General features: G+C 41.6%; 1 protein-coding gene across 1 annotated transcript in view; it reads left to right on the forward strand.

The window, feature by feature from the left end:
* Positions 1 to 22,864, forward strand: part of SF3B3 (splicing factor 3b subunit 3) — a 38,247-nt gene that overhangs the window by 9,499 nt on the left and 5,884 nt on the right. The window contains exons 8-19 of the mRNA XM_040982398.1: positions 582 to 685; positions 2,023 to 2,188; positions 3,970 to 4,065; positions 6,335 to 6,407; positions 13,117 to 13,268; positions 14,482 to 14,637; positions 15,780 to 15,935; positions 16,483 to 16,626; positions 17,766 to 17,888; positions 18,991 to 19,145; positions 21,511 to 21,685; positions 22,630 to 22,835. Coding sequence (XP_040838332.1) covers positions 582 to 685; positions 2,023 to 2,188; positions 3,970 to 4,065; positions 6,335 to 6,407; positions 13,117 to 13,268; positions 14,482 to 14,637; positions 15,780 to 15,935; positions 16,483 to 16,626; positions 17,766 to 17,888; positions 18,991 to 19,145; positions 21,511 to 21,685; positions 22,630 to 22,835 — 1,706 coding nt within the window. The remainder of the gene's footprint in view (positions 1 to 581; positions 686 to 2,022; positions 2,189 to 3,969; positions 4,066 to 6,334; positions 6,408 to 13,116; positions 13,269 to 14,481; positions 14,638 to 15,779; positions 15,936 to 16,482; positions 16,627 to 17,765; positions 17,889 to 18,990; positions 19,146 to 21,510; positions 21,686 to 22,629; positions 22,836 to 22,864) is intronic.

A 22,864-nucleotide genomic window follows, 5' to 3' on the forward strand; every position in this document is an offset into this window, starting at 1 on the left:
TCACAGCCAGGCTGGAGCAGTCCAGAGCTCAGCCCATTTCCCCATCTGCTGCTGCCTTTCCAGGAAGAACAGCAGGAAGCTGCATCACAAGTGGCATAGCCTTATGGGCTGTCGTCATTCTGGGGAGTAACTTAACCTGTGCTGCAACACTGGCACCAGTTGTTATTCTCAACTGATAGTAGTTGGCATAAAGAAGAGAAAGACCTTCAAGTCCACTGAGAGCTGATAATATACTGGATGTGTTCCTTCTTTCAACCTGTAGTGACGCTTTATTGGAAATTTTATTTACTGCTTAAATCGACAATTAGCAAGCTTTTTAACAGTGTAGGCATTTCCCTGTTGTCTTTTCTGCTTTTGTAGTGTGCTCTGTGTCTTACCTGTTCAGTTGTGCCTTTTGTAGCACATAAGCATCCATGGACAGTAAATAAGCAGATACCTATGGCTAGCCTGTGGCTTGTGGAATGCTTATTCCCTGGTTCCATAGTAAATGTGGTATCTTACTTGCTTCTTAATGTGTAATATCTTAGGTACTCTGTGGCTCCCTTCTGTAGCTCAGTTACACTTAAATCTTTTCGTTTCAGGTTACTGAGATCCGGCTTAAGTATTTTGATACTGTGCCTGTTGCTGCAGCCATGTGTGTGCTTAAAACAGGCTTTCTTTTTGTGGCATCAGAATTTGGAAACCAGTGAGTAGTCTCTTTGCCCTGGTTATTGTAAAGGTTAAACAGGAAGAAGATGGGGTTTAAGGCTGGGTAGCTTTTCACAAGAGTATTTCAAGTTTTTCTCTCTAAGTTTTACTATTCCTTCTACTTTATAATTTTTGTTATCTCCCTTTAGTAGCTTGAATCAGTAGCTCTTGAGTACTGTAAAAATAGAAATACTTTTGGCTATGCATTTTAGTAAATGCTTGTTGAATTGCTTTTAGTAAAAGAAAAACACGTGTACAAATCTAAAATGGGAGCTTTCAGTGCCAACAGCTCCCCAATCCACACAACCGATCCTTACAAATTTAAATTTAGTACGTTTGTTAATTGTTAATGATGCGTCAATTCTAATATCGGAAATGTGAAAATGCTCTGCTATTTGCTTGGGTAGAGCAGGAGAGAATGGCCCAAGTGTTTGGATCCCTGCCAGTCACAAGGGAAACCTGGTTGAAGCTTTTGTCTCCTGGTCCTTCCCTGGCATTTTTGACCATCATGGGGTGAACTAGCAGTTGGAATATCGAGTTGCATGACATATGTTCATGTTTCACTTTGAAGCCACTAGCAGAGTTTTAATAATATGGCTGTACAAACCTGTCTTCTCATAATGTATGGGAGTTGCAGTTTTTCTCCATATTCTTGTAAGTGCTTCTCCACTTTGTATGTCATACAGATTGTATGGAAATGTGCCAGGTATGAGGTGGTGTTGTACTGTGGTTTTGATTTGTGTTTCTTATTAGTAATGTTGAATATGCTTATTGGCCATTTGTCCATATTCTCTAGAGAAAAATCTTTTCAGTTCTTTGCCACGTCAAAAATTTTGTGTGTGAGAAGTAGAAACAAAGCTCCCAACCATTGGTTTACTGCTTATATTCTTGCAAGAGTTGAGAGGCCAAAGCCAGAATCTGGAAGCAACTTAGATCTCCCACACTGGAGGCAAGAAATCTATAATTTGTGCCATTGCAGTTGCCTTTGGGTTCTGCACTTGTAGGAAGGTCAAGTGAGGTGTCAAATGTAGGTGTTCACACATGCAGCCTTGTTGCCTTAACTGCTAGGCTAAGCACCTGTTCCAGTATGATAGAATTGTGTAAATTTCTTTTAATAATGGTCAAGGGACTTTTTTGGGTGGAAGTATAGATCATAAGTTAAAGTGGTTTAATTCTTTTTATTCTATAAATAGTATGTGAAAATCTTGTATGTTTTTACTTTGTTTCTTGGAAATTTTCTTAAAGGATTATTTGTATCTGCCTATTATCAATCTAACAAAGTGTAGTCTGGGATTTATTTATATATTTGAAAGTAAAGTCTCTGCTTCTCTGCAGTTATCTGTATCAAATTGCACATCTTGGAGATGATGATGAAGAACCTGAATTTTCATCTGCCATGCCTCTGGAAGAAGGAGACACATTCTTTTTTCAGCCAAGACCACTGAAAAACCTTGTGCTAGTTGATGAGTTGGATAGCCTTTCTCCCATTCTGTTCTGCCAGGTGTGGACCCTTCCAGACAACTTCATAATTAACATTGCCAGCCAAATGTTTTTTAGAGTAATGTTTAAATGTGCTTAAAGTTTTCCTTACTTGAATTTAAGGTCTGGGAAAAGGAATAGATTTGTTAGTTATTCTACATAGATATTATAAATAGTTATTATAAATAGATTTGTTAACAGTTATGTAAAGGGGAAGCAATTAGAAGTAGACATTTAAAAATGAAAAATTTACCTCATTTCAATTTTTTTTAATTTGTTTATTTTTATTGGAGAAGTAGATTTATATAGAGAAGGACAGAAAGGTCTTCTATCCGCTAGGCCACACCCCAAATGGCCACAGTGGCTGAGTGTGGCCAATTTGAAGCCAGGAGCTTCTGGGCCTCCCACACTAGTCCAGGTGTGCATGGGAAATGGAGAAGCTGGGACTCAGACTGGTGTCCATATGGTATGTTGGCACTTGCAAGTAGATGATTAGCCACTTGAGCCTCCATCCTGATAGCCCTAACCTTATTTTTAATCTAGAAACTATGTTTATTTGTTCAAATTTAAGGAAGCAGGAAAAAATTTACTAGTTCAAATATGGAATTACTTATTTGTTTTAGTAAGATTTATATTTATTTTTTGAAAGGCAGATGTACAGAGAAAGAGACAGAGATCTTCCGTCTGCTGGTTCAAGTGCCAGAATATAGCTGATCCTAAACCAGGAGCTTATTCCAGGTCTCCCACACAGGTGCAGGGTCCCAAGGTGTTGGGCTGCTCTCGACTGCTTTCCCAGGCCACAAGCAGGGAGCTGGGTGGGACGTTTTCCACAGTACATAGTATAGGTTGATCATTAGTGATAAGTCAAATCCCAGTTATCCAAGGTGCACAGAAATCCTTAGCTACGGCAACTAAACGCTAGCAATGTTGATATTGTATTATCTTGGGTTCTGGATGGAGTCCAGTGTCTCTGAAATATATAATAGACAGCTGGGTTCTAAGTGAAACAGCCAGGATTTGAACCACAGCATGAATTTACATACTGCACCATTGTACTGGCCCCAATAGTGTGCATTCTAACTGCATATGTATGATAAATAGAATTTTTGTAGTAGTGATAATGATAAGATGGCAGTTTGATGTATCTGTAAGTTTTAATGTAATGTGTATATGATTTCTGTGAATGATGAGTGTAGGTCTGATGTTACAGCTTTAATGAAAAGGAATGCTCAGATAGGGTGTGGTAGCCTACGGCTGAAGTCCTCACCTTGCACATGTTTGGATTCCATATGGGTGTCAGTTCTACTCATGGTGGCCCTGCTTCTGCTTCCCATTCAGCTCCCTGCTTGTGGCCTGGGAAAGCAGTCAAGGGAGGGTGGCCCAAAGCTTTGAGACCCTGCACCCATGTGAGAGACCATGAAGAAGTTCCTGGCTCCTGGCTTTGGATTGGCTTAATCCTGGCAGTTGTGGCCACCTGAGGAGTGAATCATTGAATAGAAGATTTTCTGTCTCTCCTTTCCTCCTGTGTAGTGAACTTTGCAACAAAAATAAATCTTTAAAAGGAAGGAATGTTCAATTTCGCTTGGAGGGTATATTGCACTTAGTTTTACTAAGGTCTTTTTTTTGTTGTTGGAAAAATTTGCTATTCAAACTGTTTATTTGGTGAATATTTGAGCTTTTTTTGTTCTTATCCCAGGGCAAGTACAATAATAAAAGCTCAAGCCCCAAAATTGTTTTTCCTTTGGAAAGCAATTGGGTTTAAAGGTCAACACATGTGAACATCTTTCTGTGTTCTCTGTGCAGATAGCTGATCTGGCCAATGAAGATACTCCACAGCTGTATGTGGCCTGTGGCAGGGGACCCCGATCATCTCTAAGAGTCTTAAGGCATGGACTTGAGGTACGAATGCAATGTTTATATATTGTGCAAGATTGGAAGGCTAGCATTGACATAGCAGTTTCTTGCTTTACTCTGATGCATAGAGCATCATGTGGGAGAATACTTCAAATAGTTCCTGAGAAATAGTTCCTATTAAAACTTTAATAAATCCTGCCAGTGAGGATTCTGCTTGAGGTGTCTAGTTGCCCCTCACAGTGGCTGGGTTCAATTCCTCTGCTCCTGGCTGTAACTTCCTGCTGGTGCAGACAATGGGAAGCAGCAAGTACAGTTGAAGTGAAGGGGATCCTGGCTCTAGCTTGCGGCTTTCTCCTCATCCTGTCCAACTTTTTGGGATCATTTGAATAGTGTTTCAGGGATTTTGGATCAGTGTGTCTCCCTTGCCCCCAAATGACTGGATAACATTTTTCTTTCATATAGTTTTAAATTTTTAATGTTGTTTACATAGCTGAGGTGGATATACCCTCATACGGGATATCAGCATTGCAGGAACTCTCATTTTTACCACATTTTTTTTTAGTCTAAGTTTTCTGAGTTTTTAGATAGTTTAAATTATCAGCTTACATAGTAATGCTATGTGCTTTAGATTTTATTAAATTAATATCTTTCTATATTTTTAAAACATTTTTTAAGATTTGTCTGTTTGCTTGAAAGGCAGATGTTCATATCCTTTTTCTGATTTTGTTTTGTTTTGTTTTGTTTTGTTCTCTGAAAGATTCTATGACTCTGGGTGGGCCATTTCAAAACCAGAAGCCAGAACTCCACCTGGGCTCACATTTAGGTGGCAGGCCCAGGTTTACAACAGCAGCTTCAGTTGCTTCACTTTTTAATGCCTGCAACATTTTGTCAGATATATGCTTCAAAAAATATTTAGTGAGTTCTCTTTTCTTTGTGGTCATAAGTGCTAATACTTATGACCACAAAGCATTGTGGTAGAGTCTGGATTTGACTGTGTTAGAATTATAATAAAGCTGCAGTTTCAGAGCTTGATACTGGTGAGCTCTCAAAAGGCCTGCTGCCTGCTTTTTTTATTATTATTCAAACAAAGCCAAGATAGCATTGATGGCAAATTCTGGGTACACCACATAGTAGCATAATGATATTTCCCGTGGAAGAACAGTATTGTGAATTAAGTTAGATGATGCATATGAGATACTTACGGTAAAATGTGGTGTGCTTTAATATTCAGTAAGTGTTAGGGGATTTAAAAAAAAATAGCTGCCAAAATATCAGTCCAAAATTTAAAGTGACATGGACTCGTTTACAGCTGTAGTTCTTTTTGCCTGTTAATCTGGTGCTCAGTGAACATCCACAGAGAAAGATCTCCGTACATACTGTAGACAGTGTAAGAGGTATGACTGCATTTTTCATCAAAGTGTCTGGGGCTGGGTCCTGGCTGTACTGTACTTCCAGTTCCAGCTTCCTCCTAGCAGACAGCTTCAGAGGCTCAAGAGTCTGGATCCCTGCCTCTCTGGTAGGAGAGACAGGTTGGGTTCTGGGCTTTTGGCTTTGCCTTGGACCAATCCTCACCATTCTTGGCATTTGAAGAGCCAAGTAGTGGATGTACACAGCATCATTTTCTCTGTCTGCCTCTTGGGGCTCTTCTGTTTCTCTGCCTTTCAAATCAGTTAAGCACCTTTAGTTCCCTGGTTACTGCTATCAGCATTTTTATTCAACTGTCTAAGACAAATCTGTTTTTAATTTGTTGATTATTTTTTTTCCTACATATCTTATTGTGCTTTGTCTGCTTGTGGTCTGTGTTCCTCTAGGTGATGGTTAGTTTTACGTTTGGTATTAGGTGGCAAACTTGAGGTGTTTTATTAATAATATTCTTAGCTTTTCTGCTATTGTCACAATAAATGATGAAAAAAAATAATTCTGAATTCATCCTACAAAGTTTGCATAAATGAAGCAATGTATTAAGCTGATTTGTTTCTAGGTCATTTAAAAATACTTAGTGAACTTTTAAATTTAGAATGGTTGTTTTATTTTTTGTGAGAGTAAATTTCCACCCGCCTGGGTAACTCTCCAGTTACTTGATTGTAGGATGCAGTGCAGTTGTACCGTGGTGTTGGAACCTTATTTCTTGTTTTTTTCATGATGCAGTTTTACAGGTTCAGGGATTTCCCTTTGCATTGTCCACATTCCCTCCACAACCCACTGTTGTCCTCCCATGTTACTGTGGTAGAGTAGGGGACTTTCTTCTGTAGTTGCCAGTCAGCAGCTGATTTTGACACTCATGGAGTTTACTGACGTGTGGCTCTTCTGTCAGGTGTCAGAAATGGCTGTTTCTGAACTACCCGGTAACCCCAATGCTGTCTGGACTGTGCGTCGGCACATTGAAGGTAAGTAGCCTTTTCTCAGTAGTCAGTGAGGGTCCGGATGCCGTTGATGCAAAACACTTGAAAGATTGTGTTCATATTCTTTCTATACACTGCTTTATTCTGACACTGGAATTTTCTCTGCCCCAACACCATGTTTTAAGGCTTTCAGGAGACTTTGACATGTTGTTTCTTTCTGTGATGGTAAAGGGAGCTTACAACCTCTGTCCTTACTTGGTTGCGCAAACATTCCAGTACTGAGGAGCTGTTGGGTGTGGTGTTCTTTGGTCTTATTCACAGATAACACTGAATCCACTTGTGTAAAAGATATGACTTGAGGGAAGCTTGTTAATTTTTGTTTTCCTTTAATTGTTTTGTCATTTCTAAGGCAACAATGAAATGTCTAATTTTTTTTAAAGCTTGTCAGCTAGTTGTTGCAATCAGGGTTGTATTGGAGTGAGTAGCAAAGATGGTTAAAGAAAGAAAAGGAGTCTGTGTCCTTAGATACATACAGCTAACCTGAAACTTCACAAGTAGTGCATTGGCAGGAAAGCCTTATAACAACTGAATTGTAGTCCCATAGAAATAAAATTCAGTTACCATTTTCTCTTTATATTCACTTGGGGATTGTAGGTCCTTTCTGATCCTGGAGTTCAATTTTCCGTGTTCTTCGGTAATATAGGGTCATCCTAGCCAGTAGACAAAGATTTTTCAAGAAAATAGGTTTGCTTCTTCTTGAAACTTAGATATTCTTGCTGTTTGGAACAGATTTAAGGGCACTGGGAAACGTGTAGGAGGAAAACAGATTTTGTAGATTTTGTTTTCAGCATAGGCATCAGATTGATGAGTTCTATAGAAAAGTTCCTGGACTGATTTTAGCCGCGTAGATAATGATTATTATTAGATACTTGATTTTAATGTCTACCTAGAGAATATGGTCAGTGTTGATACCTTTGTCTTGGTGGATTGTTGATATGACTTTTAGACATATTGTCTAGACAGATTACACTAGAAACATGTTTTGAAATCTGATTTGTTTTCTTCCAACTTTTTAGATGAACTTTTAAGATGGATTTAAGTTTATAGAAAAGTTAACTCTTTGTTTTAATGAAGAAGACGGAGTCACAAGGGTGGACTCTTAAGATAACAGGGATATAAAAAACTTCCTGAATCCAACTTTAGTGCTCATTTTGATGGATACTTCTGTAGTAGGGATCTTTGGGTGTTGTCTGGGTTCTTTCAGCATATACTGTGTGCCTCCATTCTATAGTTATTGTGGTGCCCTCAGGGTCTCAGTGAGGAACTCAGAACCTCTGTCAGGGTGCCTCCTAAAAAACAAGCAAATAGGATCGCGTGTTGAAAGGCACACGCACCTGCTGTGAGGGCCTGGAGTCCAGTGTGTGGGCCTGTGTTGGAGGGTCAGTACAGGCTCTTTGCAGAGATGCTTGCTAACTGGTGTATAGTAAGCTGCACCAAAGAATTTCAACATTATAGTCCAAGAAATTTTCTCTGTTAAACATTAAAGTCTAAGAACAAATTGTATTCAGATTAAATTGTACTCTTAGACATTGTAATTTAGGAAATTTTCTACAAAAGCAGGCCAGTTTCTTTCCAGATATCCTAAATCGCTGTTGAGCGAACATTCCTCTGTCCACATATGATGCAGTCTTCCAGGCGATACTAACCTTGGCTGGTACTTGGTGATGAATACTACCAATACCAAGCCTTTTTTTCTCTTCCACAGGTTGCTGGTGAAGGTGCTGATCACCACAGGTGTGTACCTACTGCCAGGGTCTGCTGTGGGGTCTTACAGTTTTTCCAGGGAGAGGGACTATAAAAATATTGAGGCTGCCCCACGGGCGACTCTGAAAGGGTCACTATGCAGTTAGATTCCTGTGTTCATTTAGTCATACAAGCCCATTTGATCTGAGGCAGGAATTAGCTTCTCAGTTTTGTCCCATAGAACATCAAAAATGGACTAGATTGTCTTTCATTTAGCTGAAAATGTGTAGAGAAAGCACTTGAGTACATTCAGGACTGTGCTGTAGTACTGTAGGCCCTAGGTATTCTGAATGTGAAGTGAGAATAAGATAATAGAGCTGCAGTTCATCTCGATGATGACTCTTGTTGCCCTTTGCAGTGAGCAGCAGTGAGGCCTTAGATCCTGACCCAAGGAAAGTGGGAGAGTTGAGTTTCTCTTACCCAGCTGCTTTGGCATTGCCCAGGTGGTCTTAGGAACTGACAACGGCTGCCTCTTTCCTGCAGTGTGAGCTCGTATTCTTTCACGTGAGAGTTGTAGTCCATACAAAGGAAACAGGGCTTCAGCTTCAACTATAGCTTCGTTTTCTGGTTTTTTTGTTTGTTTGTTTGTTTTTTTCTTTGAAGTCATAACTAGAGAGGTAGAGGAAGAATCTCAGAGTGAGCTTCCATCTGGTGATTCACTCCACAATGGACCACAGTGCCAGGGCTTAGCCGTCCAAAGCCAGGAGCCAGGAATTCCCTCTGGGTCTCCAGTGTGGTTGTAGAGGCCCAAAGCCTTGGGCCATCCTCTGCTGCTTTCCCATGCCATGGATCAAAAATAGAGCAGCCAGGACACGAGCCAGTATCCCTATAGCATGGCTATCTGCAGGCCCCAAAAACTCTAACTTATTACCTGTGTAATAACAGCTAAAATGCTCTAGGGCTTCCTCTGCAGAATGGAAGGGGTAGAAGAGTGCAGTGTATACAAAGCATTGGGTCATATTCTGAGGAGATAAGACAAAAAAACAGCTTTAGATAATAGTCATTGTTTTCCTATTTACCGAATTACTGGATTTCAGTCCATTTTTTTATATTTTAACAGTCTGTAGCTTTGGGTGGTTGAGGACTCAGCCATCCCTCCTTCCTCTCCCAATCCTCCTGCATGTAAACCATATAAATTGCTTGTTCTGTCTTTTGGTAGCTTCCTTTTGCCTGACTGAGGAGATTAAAATATCATGGCCAGTCAGAATCCTTTGTTTGCTTTAGTTTACCCTGCTTACTGCTTTTAAGGTATTAGATTTTAGTAATGAGCACACAGGAATTGATGAGGTGTTTATATGCTAAAATAGAGCAGGTTTTTTTTTTTTTGTTTTTTTTTTTTTTTTTTTTTTTTTTTTTGCTTTGATGCATTGAGGAGTTTTGAGTCTAAATATTAGGTTTAGAGTTTTGTGTCATGTGTAGATAAATTTTGTTTTTTAATTTGTTTGAAAGGCAGAACTAGAAAAAGGGGAGAGACAGATATTTTTCCATCTGATGGTTTATTTCACAAATGGCCACAATGACCGGGGCTAGGTCAGGTTGGTACCAGGAGGTTTATCTGGTTCTCCTATGTGGATGCTAGGGCCTGAGTACTTGGCCTGTCTTTGTCTCTCCACTTTCCCAGTCAAGCTGCTGAATTGGGATATCTGAGATTCAAACTTGCACTCAGACGGTGCTGGCGTTGCAGTCGGTAGCTTAGTCCCTGAACCAGAGCATTGATCTTCTGTTGTGGTTTGTTACTAGGCATTCATTTAAGGGACAAGTTGTTGCTTCTGATAGTGAACAGTGCTTAATTCTCCCAAGTTGGTCTATAAGATGTCCTCTTAGAAATTATGTTAGGACGGTGGTGTGGTGTAGTGTGTGAGGCAACCAGTACCTAATATGGGCACTGGTTCTAAATTTTAAGGCTGCTCCAATTGCAATCCAGCCCCCTATTAATGTTCTGGGAAATGTAGCAAAGGATGGATCAAATGTTTTGGCTTTTGCTACCCAATAGGAAACCTGGATAAACCTCCTGGCTTTGGGAAGACTCAATCATGGCTATTGGAGCCATCTGGGAGTTTAAATCAGCTCGCTCTCTTCTGAAACACTGCTTTTCAAATATGTGAATGCTTTTTAAAAAAAACAACAAACTTGTATGTAGATAGTAAAAATAATTGAATACAAAATATCTCTTCCAGTGTTAATTCCTTAATTAATTACTGAGTGGATTCCAGCTAGCTGTTGAAGCACTCTTATTGTGGAATTTTTTCTTACGATTTATTTATTTTTTTATTGGAAAGTCAGAATTACAGAGAGAAGGAGATAATAGGTTTCATCTGCTGGTTCACTCCCCCAAGTGGCTTCAACAGCTGGTGCTGAAAGAATCAGGAGCCAGGAGCTTCTTCCCATGCCAGTACAGGGTCTTGAGGCTTTGGGCTGGTTTTTCTGCTTTCCTAGGTCATAATCAGGGAGCTGGATGGGAAGTGGAGCAGCCAGGATAGAAACTGATGCCCATAAGGGATCCCGGCACGTTCAAGGAGAGGACTTGAGCCACTAAGCTACTGTGCATGGTTGGTGGAGTATGTTTCTAGCTCATCAGCCACGGAAGTATACATATGTATTATTAACTGAAACAGAAGCATTACTATGTAATACCTACTGTGTATGAAGCATTTTCACGAATAATACTGATTTTTTTTAAAGATTTATTATTGTTATTGCAAAGTCAGATATACAGACAGGAAGATATTCCGTCCGATGGTTCACTCCTCAGGCGGTGCAGTGGAAGGAACTGCGCCGATCAGCAGCCAGGAGCTTCCTCCAGATTAGAACTGGTGCCCATATGGGATCCTGGCATGTTCAAGGCGAGGACTTTAGCTGCCACGCTATTGGGCTGGGCTCAAATGATACTGATTTCTATCAGTACTGAATACAACCCACATAGGGCACACTAATGTATCTTCACATGACCCCATCTTCCTTGAAGAACATTAAATCTGCTGAGCTAATCTAGTAACCTCAGCATAATTTCATTTGTAGTTCCCAAAATAAGAGTAACATTTTGGGTGGTTTGGATGAGTTCTGTGATTCTGAGCTCTGGCAAGGGTTCAGGCACACAGTATCCATTTGGGATCCTGGTGCTTAGAGGTGGAGGATTAGGCTGTTGCCACAGCACCGCCCTGTGTTCTATCCTTTATTTACCTAGTTTTTAACTGATGAGATCATAAAAGCAGAAAAGAGATTCAGATGTTAAACAGGGAATTCTCAACTCTTTAAAGATTAACTTGCCTTTACTCAACATTCATCAAACTTTTATAATAAAAGCTGGTGTGGGAGACATAATACGCAAACTGTTAGGAAGTGGAAGTTTGGGAAATAGATGGCCTTTAATGATGGGATCAGCTGGAGGAACCGCAGACTTGCTGTGTATAAACCAGATCATCTGATTTTGGGAAACTAATTAGTGTTTGTTTATCTGTGTTTCTTTACATGCAGCAAATCCTAGTAGAATTGCCTTTGACCATGGGATTTTCTATTTTTAAATAGTGAAGGACTGAGGATATAAACAATTATCTTGCTCCCTACTATACTTTTACATTTCTGATATTTTTTACTTCATTCCATTGGAACCAGGATTCCTGGTTTCCAACTCTGTAATGACTTAACCTCTTGGACATTTAAGCTAGCTGTTTTGTTCGCTTTCTGTTCCAATACAGCTGCTCACTCTCCCTTTAAGGTTTTTTTTTTTAAGGTTTATTTATTGTTACTGCAAAATCAGACATATAGAGAGGAAGAGAGGCAGAGAGAGGAAGATCTTCTATCTGATGGTTCATTCCCTAAGAAGCCTCAACGTCTGGAGCTGAGCCAGTTGAATCCAGGAGCCAGGAAATTCCTCCAGGTCTCCCCTGTGGGTGCAGGGTCCCAAAGCTTTGGGCCATCCTTGACTGCTTTCCCAGGCCACAAACGGAGAGCTGGATGGGAAGTGGAGCTGCCAGGATTAGAACCAGTGCCCATATGGGATCCCGGCAACCACGTTGGCCCCAATGTGGGCATTTATGTTCTTTCCAGCTTTTGGTGCTATATATAGAAATTTGGTGTAATTTTGTACGTTGATAAAGCATTTTTTTAAGATTTTATTTTTTTTATAGAAAATTCATAATTACAGAGAGAAAGAGAAAGATGATCGCCTGTCTTTTGATTCACTCCCGAAGTGACCGCAGTGGCCCAGGCTAAGCCAATCCAAAGCCAGGAGCCAGCAGCTTCCTCCAGGTCTCACACATAGGTGTGGGGTCCCAAGTTTGGGTAGTCCTGGATTACTTTCCTAGGACACAAGAAGGGAACTGGATGGGAAGCGAGGCAGCCGGGATTAGAACCGGCACCCCTGTGTGATCCTGGCATGTGCAAGGCAAGGATTATCTGGTAGGCTACCGCATAGGGCCTGGTATATTTCTTTGGAAGTCAAAGCCATGGAGATAGATTTTCCATGTGCTGGTTCACTCTCCAGAGTTTTGCAGTGGCCTGGAAGCTTTGTCCTGCTTGCCATGTGGGTGATGACAGGGATACAAACAGCTAGGGCATCTTCTGCTGTTTGTTTCAGGCCATTTACAGGAAACTGGGTTGAACTTGGAGCAGCCATGAGGTGAGCCAGTGCCCATATTGACTCATTGCAGGCAACAGGTACTATGCCACCGTGTAATATCATCATGATCTGATTCCATGGCTTGTCCTTTCTTGTTTCTCATACAAATGCATCAGGAAAACACTGCTTTTCTTATATACTCAGTGTCTTTAGGCATCAGAGGAAGCAAGAGTTTCTATGGGCTTGTGTGTCTTCGGTATCTCCTGGATCATCCTGTATTTTGTTCATGGAAGTTCCTTGGAAGGTCTATGAAGTTATGATTCTTAGTGTTGTATTTGGCATTGTTATCTTTATGAATTATAAGCTCACCAAATTCTTTCTTTCCTTTTACAGATGAGTTTGATGCTTACATCATCGTGTCTTTCGTGAATGCTACCCTTGTGCTGTCCATCGGAGAGACTGTGGAAGAAGTGACTGACTCTGGGTTTCTGGGCACCACTCCAACCTTGTCCTGCTCCTTGTTAGGAGATGATGCCCTGGTGCAGGTTAGGGTTCTTCAGACTTACTTACCTACTTAGCTTGTTGTCCCATCCTTGGATATAAGATTGTGTTTGCCATTATCCTCAGGCTCATTAACCTAGGAATTGCCCTAAAAATTATTTCTTCAGTTTGTATGTGTTTTTTGGCTCTGTGTGTATGTGTTCTTCTTTTTCTCTTTCAGGGTTTAAATATCCCGGGTGGCACATGAGGTTGTCTGCTATTTCTCTTTCCTGAAGCATGTTATAACTGCTTTAATTTCTGTAAAGTTAATTTTGTTTTTGTTTTTTTGGATAAGCCTTTTCCCTTCTTCCTTTCCTTCTTCTTCTTCTTTTTTTTTTTTTTTTTTTTTCTTAAGCATTTTGACTAAGAAATCTTCCATTATTACTTTATTCCCCGTTTGCCCGGCACTGGTCCAGTCTAAAGCTAGGAACCTAGAATGGGGCTGGCAGTGTGGCTTAGGGCTAAATCTGCTGTCTGCAGCTTCATATCCCATATGGGTGCTGATTTCTAATCTAATCCTATCCCTGTTAGTGTCTGGGAAAGCAACAGAAGAAAGGTGTGATGAGACCTGGAAGTAGCTCCTGTCTTTGATCTGGCTATTGCAGCCAACCATTTTAGGAGTGAATCCGTGGGTGAAAGATCTCTTCCTCTCTGTAATTTTGACTTTTAAGTAAAATAAAAATAAGGGATCCTGGTGAGATGGCTCAGTGGCTAAACCCTTGCCTTGCACGCGCCCAGATTCCATATGAGCACTAGTTCATGTCCTAGCTGATCTAGTTCCTGTGCAGCTCCCTGCTTGCACCTGAGATAGCAGTAGAGGATGGCCAAAAAACCTTGGGACTCTGTATCTGCACGGGAGACCTGGAAGAAGCTCCTGGCTCCTAGCTTTGGATCAGCTCAATTCTGACCACTTGGGGAGCCAACCAGCTGACAGACGATCTTTCTCACTGCCTTTCCAATATAAGCAATAACTACTGAAATATGTAAAGAAAGAAAGAAGGAACCTAGAACTCCTTTCTGACTCCTGTGTGTGTGGCAGACCCTTAGCTTGTAAGTCGTCTCCTGCTGTCTTCCTTGGTGCCTTTGTTGTTGACTATTCAGGTACTGCAGATACAATGGCGTAAGATCTCCTGCAGCTGAGAGATAGGAATGGGAGGTCAGAGCTGATGGGATTTGAGGGTTGCTGTGAGTCATGAGTTCCTGTTGTTTCGTCTTCAGGTGTATCCTGATGGCATTCGGCACATCCGAGCAGACAAGCGAGTCAATGAGTGGAAGACTCCTGGAAAGAAGACAATTGTGAAGTGTGCAGTGAACCAGCGCCAAGTTGTGATTGCCTTGACGGGAGGAGAGCTGGTCTATTTTGAAATGGATCCTGTAAGTTATTTTTATCATACACAGTGGAAGTTGTGGTCCAGACATGTAGGTTGTATTCACAGGAAAATATTGGGTAGTGAAAGCTTTCCTAAGCTATTCTGGCCCTTCACAGGAGGAAAGAACAAGGTGATACTAAAGTTAAAATTAGAAATATCAGGCTTGGTGCAATAGCCTAGTGGCTAAATCCTCACCTTGTTCACTGGGATTCCATCTGGGTGCGGGTTCTTTTCCCTTATGTTCCACTTCTCATCCAACTCCCTGATTGGGGCCTGGGAAAACAGTAGAGGATAGCTCAAAGCCTTGGGACCCTGAACTCACATGGAAGACCCAGAAGAGGCTCCTGGCTCCTGGCTCCTGGCTTTGGATCAGCTCAGTTCCAGCTGTTGTGGTCACTTGGAGAGTGAACCAATGGTTTATCTGATTTTCAAATAATAATTAAAAAAGAAAACCTTAATCTTTGCAAAGACACAGTCCTGCATTCACACTTTTCCTACTAATACTGGTCATAGATTGGTGTCTGCAATCTGAACTTCTGTCAGAAATGCAGGAACTATCTTAGATAAACTCAGTTTACTCTTTGGAAGTCTCCAGTGTAGCCAGTATTTTAGTCTGGCCGTAAGTGTACCTGTGCTTTGTTTTATCACACTAAAATTCCTTTCACTGAAGGTATTCTCATGAACTACTAATTTATGTGTTCTATTTTCTGAGAATGGATTTGCTGAAAAAATTTGTGGCAAGTTATGCAAGTATCAGTTGTGGAGTACTTTTTATAATTAGTGTGTGAATGCTAAAGCATTTATTGCTGTGTAGAGAAATTCTTGGCTATTTAAATAATTGTTCCATTTATTTGGAAGACAAAATAACAAAGAGGGAAAAGGTCCATACTTGGGCAATCCTCTGCTATATTCCTAGTCATATTAACAGAAAGCTGTATTGCAAGTGGAGTAGCTACTACCCATATGGGATGCCTGCCCTGTAGGCAGCAGCTTAGCCTGCTGCATCACAGCACTGGCCTCAGTTCTTGGAAGAGGAATGATAGAAAAGCAAAAGAAATATCAAAGCCTCCCTTCCAGGTCTAGCGTTTGGTGGTGAGTTGGAGTTTCTGTCTCTCTGGATTTAGTGACCTCTTTTTGTTTCCGTAGTCAGGACAGCTGAACGAGTACACAGAACGGAAAGAGATGTCTGCAGATGTGGTGTGCATGAGTCTGGCTAATGTGCCTCCTGGAGAGCAGCGGTCTCGTTTCCTGGCTGTGGGATTGGTGGACAACACTGTCCGGATTATCTCCCTGGACCCCTCAGTGAGTCATGCCCTGATCTTCATAGATCCTCCAGGTTAAGCCTGAGCCCCATGTCCCCTGCCTTTTTTTCTCTTGGGATTAGCTTGACCAGGTCCCATGGTCCCTGTGTCCGTTGATGGTTATTTCAGCATATCCCAAGTTCCTCTGCTGTGGTTTGATTTGAGGGTGCTGATCTGAGGCTATTTCAGGTTTCTTTGGCTTTGTTGTACAGTTGGAAAAAAAAAAAAAAGTCCCCAAAGAAGCTGAAAAGAACCTGTCTGTTTACCTCACTGGATGTAGAATTTGGATGTGAGGCAGGGTATCTGTATCCCTCTGTTTGTTTCTGTAGGACTTTTGATGACTTTTAGAGAGGTGGCCTTATTTACTCTTCTCCATTATATATTTTGATAAAAATTGCACATGTTCTTCCCCAAGCTTTCTGCGCAGTGTCACTCCTGTTAGAAATCACTGCTCATTATAGTTCTTCAGTCATAGAATTAGATTTCCGTCAGATGTTTTTTCTAAGATTGGTCATTGTGATTTTATGATTTTTCTCTCCCCTCACCAGGACTGTTTGCAGCCTCTGAGTATGCAGGCTCTCCCAGCCCAGCCTGAGTCCTTGTGTATTGTGGAAATGGGGGGCACTGAGAAGCAGGATGAGCTGGGTGAGAGGGGCTCTATTGGCTTCCTGTACCTGAATATTGGATTACAGGTAAGATATCTAGGAGCTCATACTGTTGGTGTCTAGCTGTTTGTAGATTTCCTGCACTCTTGTTAGATGCAGGCATTTTTTTGTTTGATGCTCACCATGGATAAAACTGTCGTTGCTCTGAATTCCACTTTTCTTCATTCTTTGAGAATACTTGGAGAGACAAAAAGTATCCAGGGAATTTTCACATCTAACAAAATAACTTTGCAGTTGCTGCCTAGGATACAAGCTAGTAGACAGCCTCAAGGTCACCCGTTCCTCCCGTAGTGGTCAGCTCTTAAATCAGTTACCTAGCAGATCTCTGTTGGTTCCCTTAGTAAGGATCCCTAGGTGCTCCCTGCTGCCGAATTAGCTGATGTCTCCATGACAGCAGTACCACAACCCTAATGATGAGAATCAAGGGTCTTGACTGTGCTGCTTATTTTCGTTAATGCCCATTTCCTGCAGCGTCCCAAGTGACATCTTAACCAGTGCTAGAAGCCCCAGCTTTTTTATTTTTTCAGACATTGCTCTTGCAGAATTTTTCACGTCATTTATTGTGTTTAATGTTCCTGTATTTCATTTCCTGAGACTGGTAGGTAGGTCTAGACTTTCATACATAAACATGAGGGGCTAGCACTGTTGCAGAGGTTTAAGCTGCTGCCATGCCAGTATCCTATATGAATATCAGTTCAAACCCTAGTTGCTACACTCGATCCATTTTCTTGCTTGTGTTTGGAAAGGCTTCAGAGGGTGTTTGTTGGACCATCTTCTGCTGTTTTTCCCAGGTCATTAGCAAGAAGTTGAATTGAGTAGTCAGGACTCAGACTGGGAAGCCAGCATCATGGGTATTGGGTAGATAACAGTGCTATCTGCTGCTCATTTCTTGTAAGGCCTTGTTTCTTTTAAGGGCTTCTCATTTTCTTGACAAGATGTTTTGCATGTATTAGGAACGCTTTTGACATGATCTCAAATTGGTCATTTCTCTTAGGAGTTAACACACCAGAAGTATTTTTCATTCCATAAACACATTGACTGGCTGTGAGTGAATGAATGAATGAATTAAGTGATTTGCCTGCTGTGTATTTGTTAGTTGTCAAGTTGTGATAAGCTTCCGTGTAAGTTGGCACGTGTCTTCATACCTCTCCTTTGCTTTTGATTAGAACGGTGTGTTGCTGAGAACTGTCCTGGACCCTGTCACTGGAGATTTGTCGGACACTCGCACTAGGTACCTGGGATCCCGCCCTGTGAAGCTGTTTCGTGTTCGGATGCAAGGCCAGGAAGCTGTAAGTGATAAAAGGGGACAGACAGCACATTCAACTCTTTGTGGCAAATACTTTACTTTAATTTGCTTTAATTCCTTAAGTATATTTTTGGTTTGCTTTATGTGAAATTCATATGTCACCTTTTTTTTTTTTTTAAGATTTGTTTATTTCTATTGGAAAGGCAGATACAGAGAGAAGAGGCGAGACAGATAGGAAGATCTTCCATCTGATGATTCATTCCCCAAGCAGCTGCAACGGCCACAACAGTGCCCGTCCGAAGCCAGGAGCCAGGGGCTTCTTCTGGGTCTTTCATGCGGGTGCAGGGTCCCAAGACTTTGGGCTGTCCTTGACTGCTTTCCCAGGCCACAAGCAGGGAGCTGGATTGGAAGCGGGCATTGCCAGGATTACAACCTGCGCCCATATGGGATCCCGGCACATGCAAGGCGAGGACTTAGCTGCCACTAAGCTATAACTGGGCCCCCCATGTCCCTTAATTCAGTTTCCCAGGGGTTTTATGGTACTTTGCTATGATTTGGTAATTGTTAGATGGACAAATTGATCTCTTCAGCTGTTAGCCTGGGCACCTAGGTATGAGATATGACTAGAAACAACTGCCACCTAGGGCACCATTACCTTCGCTTAATCTTATATGGTTTATCCTAGGCTTTTATTATTATTGTTGTTATTATTATTATTAGAAAGGTAGATTTACAAAGAGGAGAGACAGAGAGAAAGATCATCCATCTACTGGTTCATTTCTGAAATGGCCACAATGGTCAGAGCTGAGCTGATCCAAAACCAGAAGCCCGGAGCTCTTCTGGATCTCCCATGTGGGTGCAGGGTTCCAAGGCTTTGGACTGTACTTTTCTGCTTTCCCAGGCCACAAGCAGGGAGCTGGATGGGAAGAGGAGCAGCCGGGACATGATCCCGTATAGGATCCCAGCATATGCAAGGCAAAGATTTTAGTTACTAGACTATGCGTCAAGCCCCTTTCTAGGCTTCCTTAGAAAACTTTCAGGTTTCTGAAATCTCTAGGGATGTTTTCTGAAATAAAATTTGGGGGTAGGTTTTTTTTAGAATTCTTTACTCAAGTTTATTGGAATTGCTTTTTTTTCCCCTCAAGGTATTGGCCATGTCAAGCCGTTCGTGGTTGAGCTATTCTTACCAGTCTCGCTTCCATCTGACTCCTCTGTCTTATGAGACTCTGGAGTTTGCATCAGGCTTTGCCTCTGAACAGTGTCCTGAGGGAATTGTGGCCATCTCTACCAATACTCTGAGGTGAGTCCCATGTTGGCAACCCTGCAGAAAACTGTTGTGCCAAGGGTTCCAACTAGGTTCAGCTAGATGTTGGATGAAGTTTTGAATAGCTGGCACACGCCTGATGTTCTTCATGGGATTCCTGTTGGTTGAAATTGCCCTTCGGCTCAGAGTTTAAGTGCCTTGGAGCTAAGTACCTTGGAGCACCAGCTCCTGGTGCTTAGAGTATTAATTTCTGGGTCTGGCACAGTGCTTCATTGGCTAAATCCTCACCTCACACATATTGGGGTCCCATGTGGGTGCCAATTCATATCCCAGCTGCTCCACTTATCCAGCTCCCTGTTTGTGGCCTGGGAAAGCAGTCGAGGACGGCCCAAGGCAATGGAACCATGCCACCTGTGTGGAAAACCCTGAAGGAAGTTCCTGCCTTTGGATTTGATTAGCTTTGGCCATGGCAGCCACTTGGGGAGTGTGTAAATGCTTCTTTTCTCTTTTTTTTCTTTAAGATTTATTTTTGTTTTTTTTGGAAAGGCAGATTTACAGAAAAGGACCTCTATATCATTACTAACATAAGAGGAACTAGGTGGGGGGGATAAAGGAATATGGAACTGTTTCATAAAATGATAGCAATAATAATAAAATGTAGGGAAAAAAAGAGAAGGAGAAACAGAAAGAAAGATATTTCATCTGCTGTTTTGCTCCCCAAGTGGCCGCAGTGGCCAGAGCTGAGCCAAACCGGAGCCAGGAGCTTCTTCTGGGTCTCCCATGCAGATGCAGGGTCCTATCCTCGACTGCTTTCCCAGGCCACAGGCAGGGAGCTGGATGGGAAGCGGAGCTGCCAGGTTTAGAACCGGCGCCCATATGGGATCCTGGCGTGCTGGGCGAGGACCTTAACCACTTGCGCCACCACGCTGGACCCGAGAAAATGATCTATCCGTTGATTCCTTCCCCAAGTGGCTGCAATGGCCAGAGATATGCAGATCCAAAGCCAGGATCCACGAATCCCTGCTGGTCTCCCACACAGGTGCAGAGTACTGAGGCTTTGGGGCCATCTTCAACTGCTTTCCGAGGCCACAAACAGGGCTGCCAGGATTAAAACCAGCATCCATATTGGGTCCCAGTGTGTGCAACGTGAGGACTTTTGCCACTAGGTTCTCTTGCCAGGCCCACATTGACTGTTTAAACCATGCTTTTCTTGCTTAGGTCTTCAAAATTGATCAGTATTCATGTTGAACAGGTTCTGCTGTTTCATACCCACAATGTGTCCTCTTTTAGAGGTGGTTTTTTTCAGTATTTTGCTTTGATCAGTACTGTGATGTAAGCTTGATGTGTGTCATTCCACATGAATTTAAATGATCTTTTAGAACGAAGGATGTATTCATTTGTTATTTTACTAAATTAGACTCAGCCAGATTTTATTTTTCCTTTTTAAATTAATCTGGTATATCTGAGATTCTTTCTAGTTGAAACTTTTCAGGTTTGAGTCTTAATTTGTTACTGGTTTTGTACCTCTTTTCAGCTTCAAAAATTTTTATTTGGAATTCATTTCTGTTTGCTATTATTCCTTTGAATTTTTTTTTCTTTAGTGTCTACAGTGTTGTAACTCCACCAGTAGGGGGCTAGTATTTTGGTTCGCCTGCAATGGCATGGCATGCCATGTAGATACCAGTTTCAGTTCCAGCTGTTCTACCTTCAATCCAGCTTCCTGATAGTGCACCTGGGAAAACAGCTAAAAGAAAATATTTACGTGCGTGGATCCTTGAGCCCATGTAGGAGGCCTGGCTGTTGGTGTTGTTTAGGTTGCATCACAGAAAGAACATCTTCCTGTCTGATTCCTTGTTTCAAATAAAAAATGAATCTTAAACGTATTTAACATTACAGTGAATATCTGGGTTCTGCATGTGGTAGGGTTTAGTTGTGATCTCAGTGACTGATTTATAGATGTTTGTAGGTTTCCCTGTTTGTCATCTGTTTACTGTCTTGAATTTCTTAGAACAGAAGTGATTTTTAGTCACAGGGGCACCTATGTTATAAAGTAACGATCAGTATATATATCTTATGTGCAAATAATTAGTTCACAACAAGTTGGACTTTATATCCCTGTTTTTCAGGGTTTTTCAATAACTAAGTTCTTTTCACTTCCACATTATTATTGGAGTGGCAGAAAGATTCTTGGTTCAGGGGGAAAGAACGACCTTCAGTAGTGTTGGGCTGTTGCTGAAGGGGCGGCCCTTCCTTGGTCTCTTGTTTGTATGTTAACTTTTGGAGATTGGAGTGCTGAAGTTTAGAGTCTCAGAAATTGTGTGCTCGCCAGGACTACTCACTAATTGGGTCATTGATGTGTGCTCTAGGTCCTGAGTTAGTAACTCCCTTACCTTTTTCTTAGGATTTTGGCATTGGAGAAGCTTGGTGCTGTCTTCAATCAAGTAGCCTTTCCACTGCAGTACACACCCAGGAAATTCGTCATCCATCCTGAGAGTAACAACCTTATCATCATTGAGACAGACCACAATGCCTACACTGAGGCCACCAAGGCTCAGAGGAAGCAACAGATGGCCGAGGTAGCAGGACTGACTTCCTGGGGGTCAGCTAAAAAATTTTTGTGTGTGAAATTGTGTTGACAAGTTTAAGCTCCTTTTATTGTTGATTATATTCCTTGCTATTGTTTTGAGATGCAGGCTGTATGCTTATCCTTTCAAGCAGAATCTTTTTGCTGAATTCTTGGGTTTTAGAGGCTTTGCAGTGTTCTAGGACTATTTAACTTAAATTGGTCTGTTTGAACTTCACATGCTTTTTTAAGAAAAGTTCTGTAGGTTTCCAAAATGGGTTGGTGCATGTTTCCTTTATCTGGGTCCAAAGGAAACTGATTCCAGATCCCATCCCATTACCAGTTGTTTTCAGAAATTATCTTCAGTCAAAAGAAAATAGCCGTATTAGGCAGCATCCCCTCTGAAAGAGGTGAGTGGTCTGAGCAAGGGCAGTTTAGGCCAGTTACATTTTTTTCAAATGGGTCTTTTATTTTAAGATTTATTTCATTTGAAAAGCAAAACAAAGGGAGGGGAAGGAGAGAAAGTTCTTCCATCTGCTATTGCACTTTCCAAATGATTGCAGCAGCTAGGTTGTTCCACGACTAAGGCAGGGACTCCATCCTCTCTCCCTTGGTGAGGTGTAGGGACCCAAGTATTTGTGCCACATGAACAGGAACGTGGATTTAGGCTAAGTATATGGGACTGAAATTGGTACTTCAGTAGAGGATGTGACCCAGCAAGCAACAGCTTATGTACGTTACCCTACTGCTAGTCCCTCGTGTGTATGTCCTTTAGACATGTAATTTAATGTTTGCTGTAGCTAGTGTTCTTTTTTGGCACTTGATACTAATTTGTGTCTGATTCATTCTTTAGTATACTATAACAGACTCAACTGCTGTGTTGAGTCCTTGATCCTTGTCCACTTCTTATGCACTTCCCTCCTGACTACATCTACTTCCTTTGCCTTTTGGATTTAGGAAATGGTGGAAGCAGCAGGGGAGGATGAACGAGAATTGGCTGCAGAGATGGCAGCAGCCTTCCTCAATGAAAACCTGCCGGAATCCATTTTTGGAGCTCCGAAAGCTGGCAATGGGCAGTGGGCATCTGTGATCCGGGTGATGAATCCTATTCAGGGGAATACCCTTGACCTTGTCCAACTGGAACAGAATGAGGCAGCCTTCAGGTAAATGGTTTAGAACAGTACAAGGTTTA

Source organism: Ochotona curzoniae, unplaced genomic scaffold (assembly GCF_017591425.1).
Source record: "Ochotona curzoniae isolate NIBS_2020 unplaced genomic scaffold, NIBS_Ocur_1.0 contig_3622, whole genome shotgun sequence".
NCBI lineage: Eukaryota > Metazoa > Chordata > Mammalia > Lagomorpha > Ochotonidae > Ochotona > Ochotona curzoniae.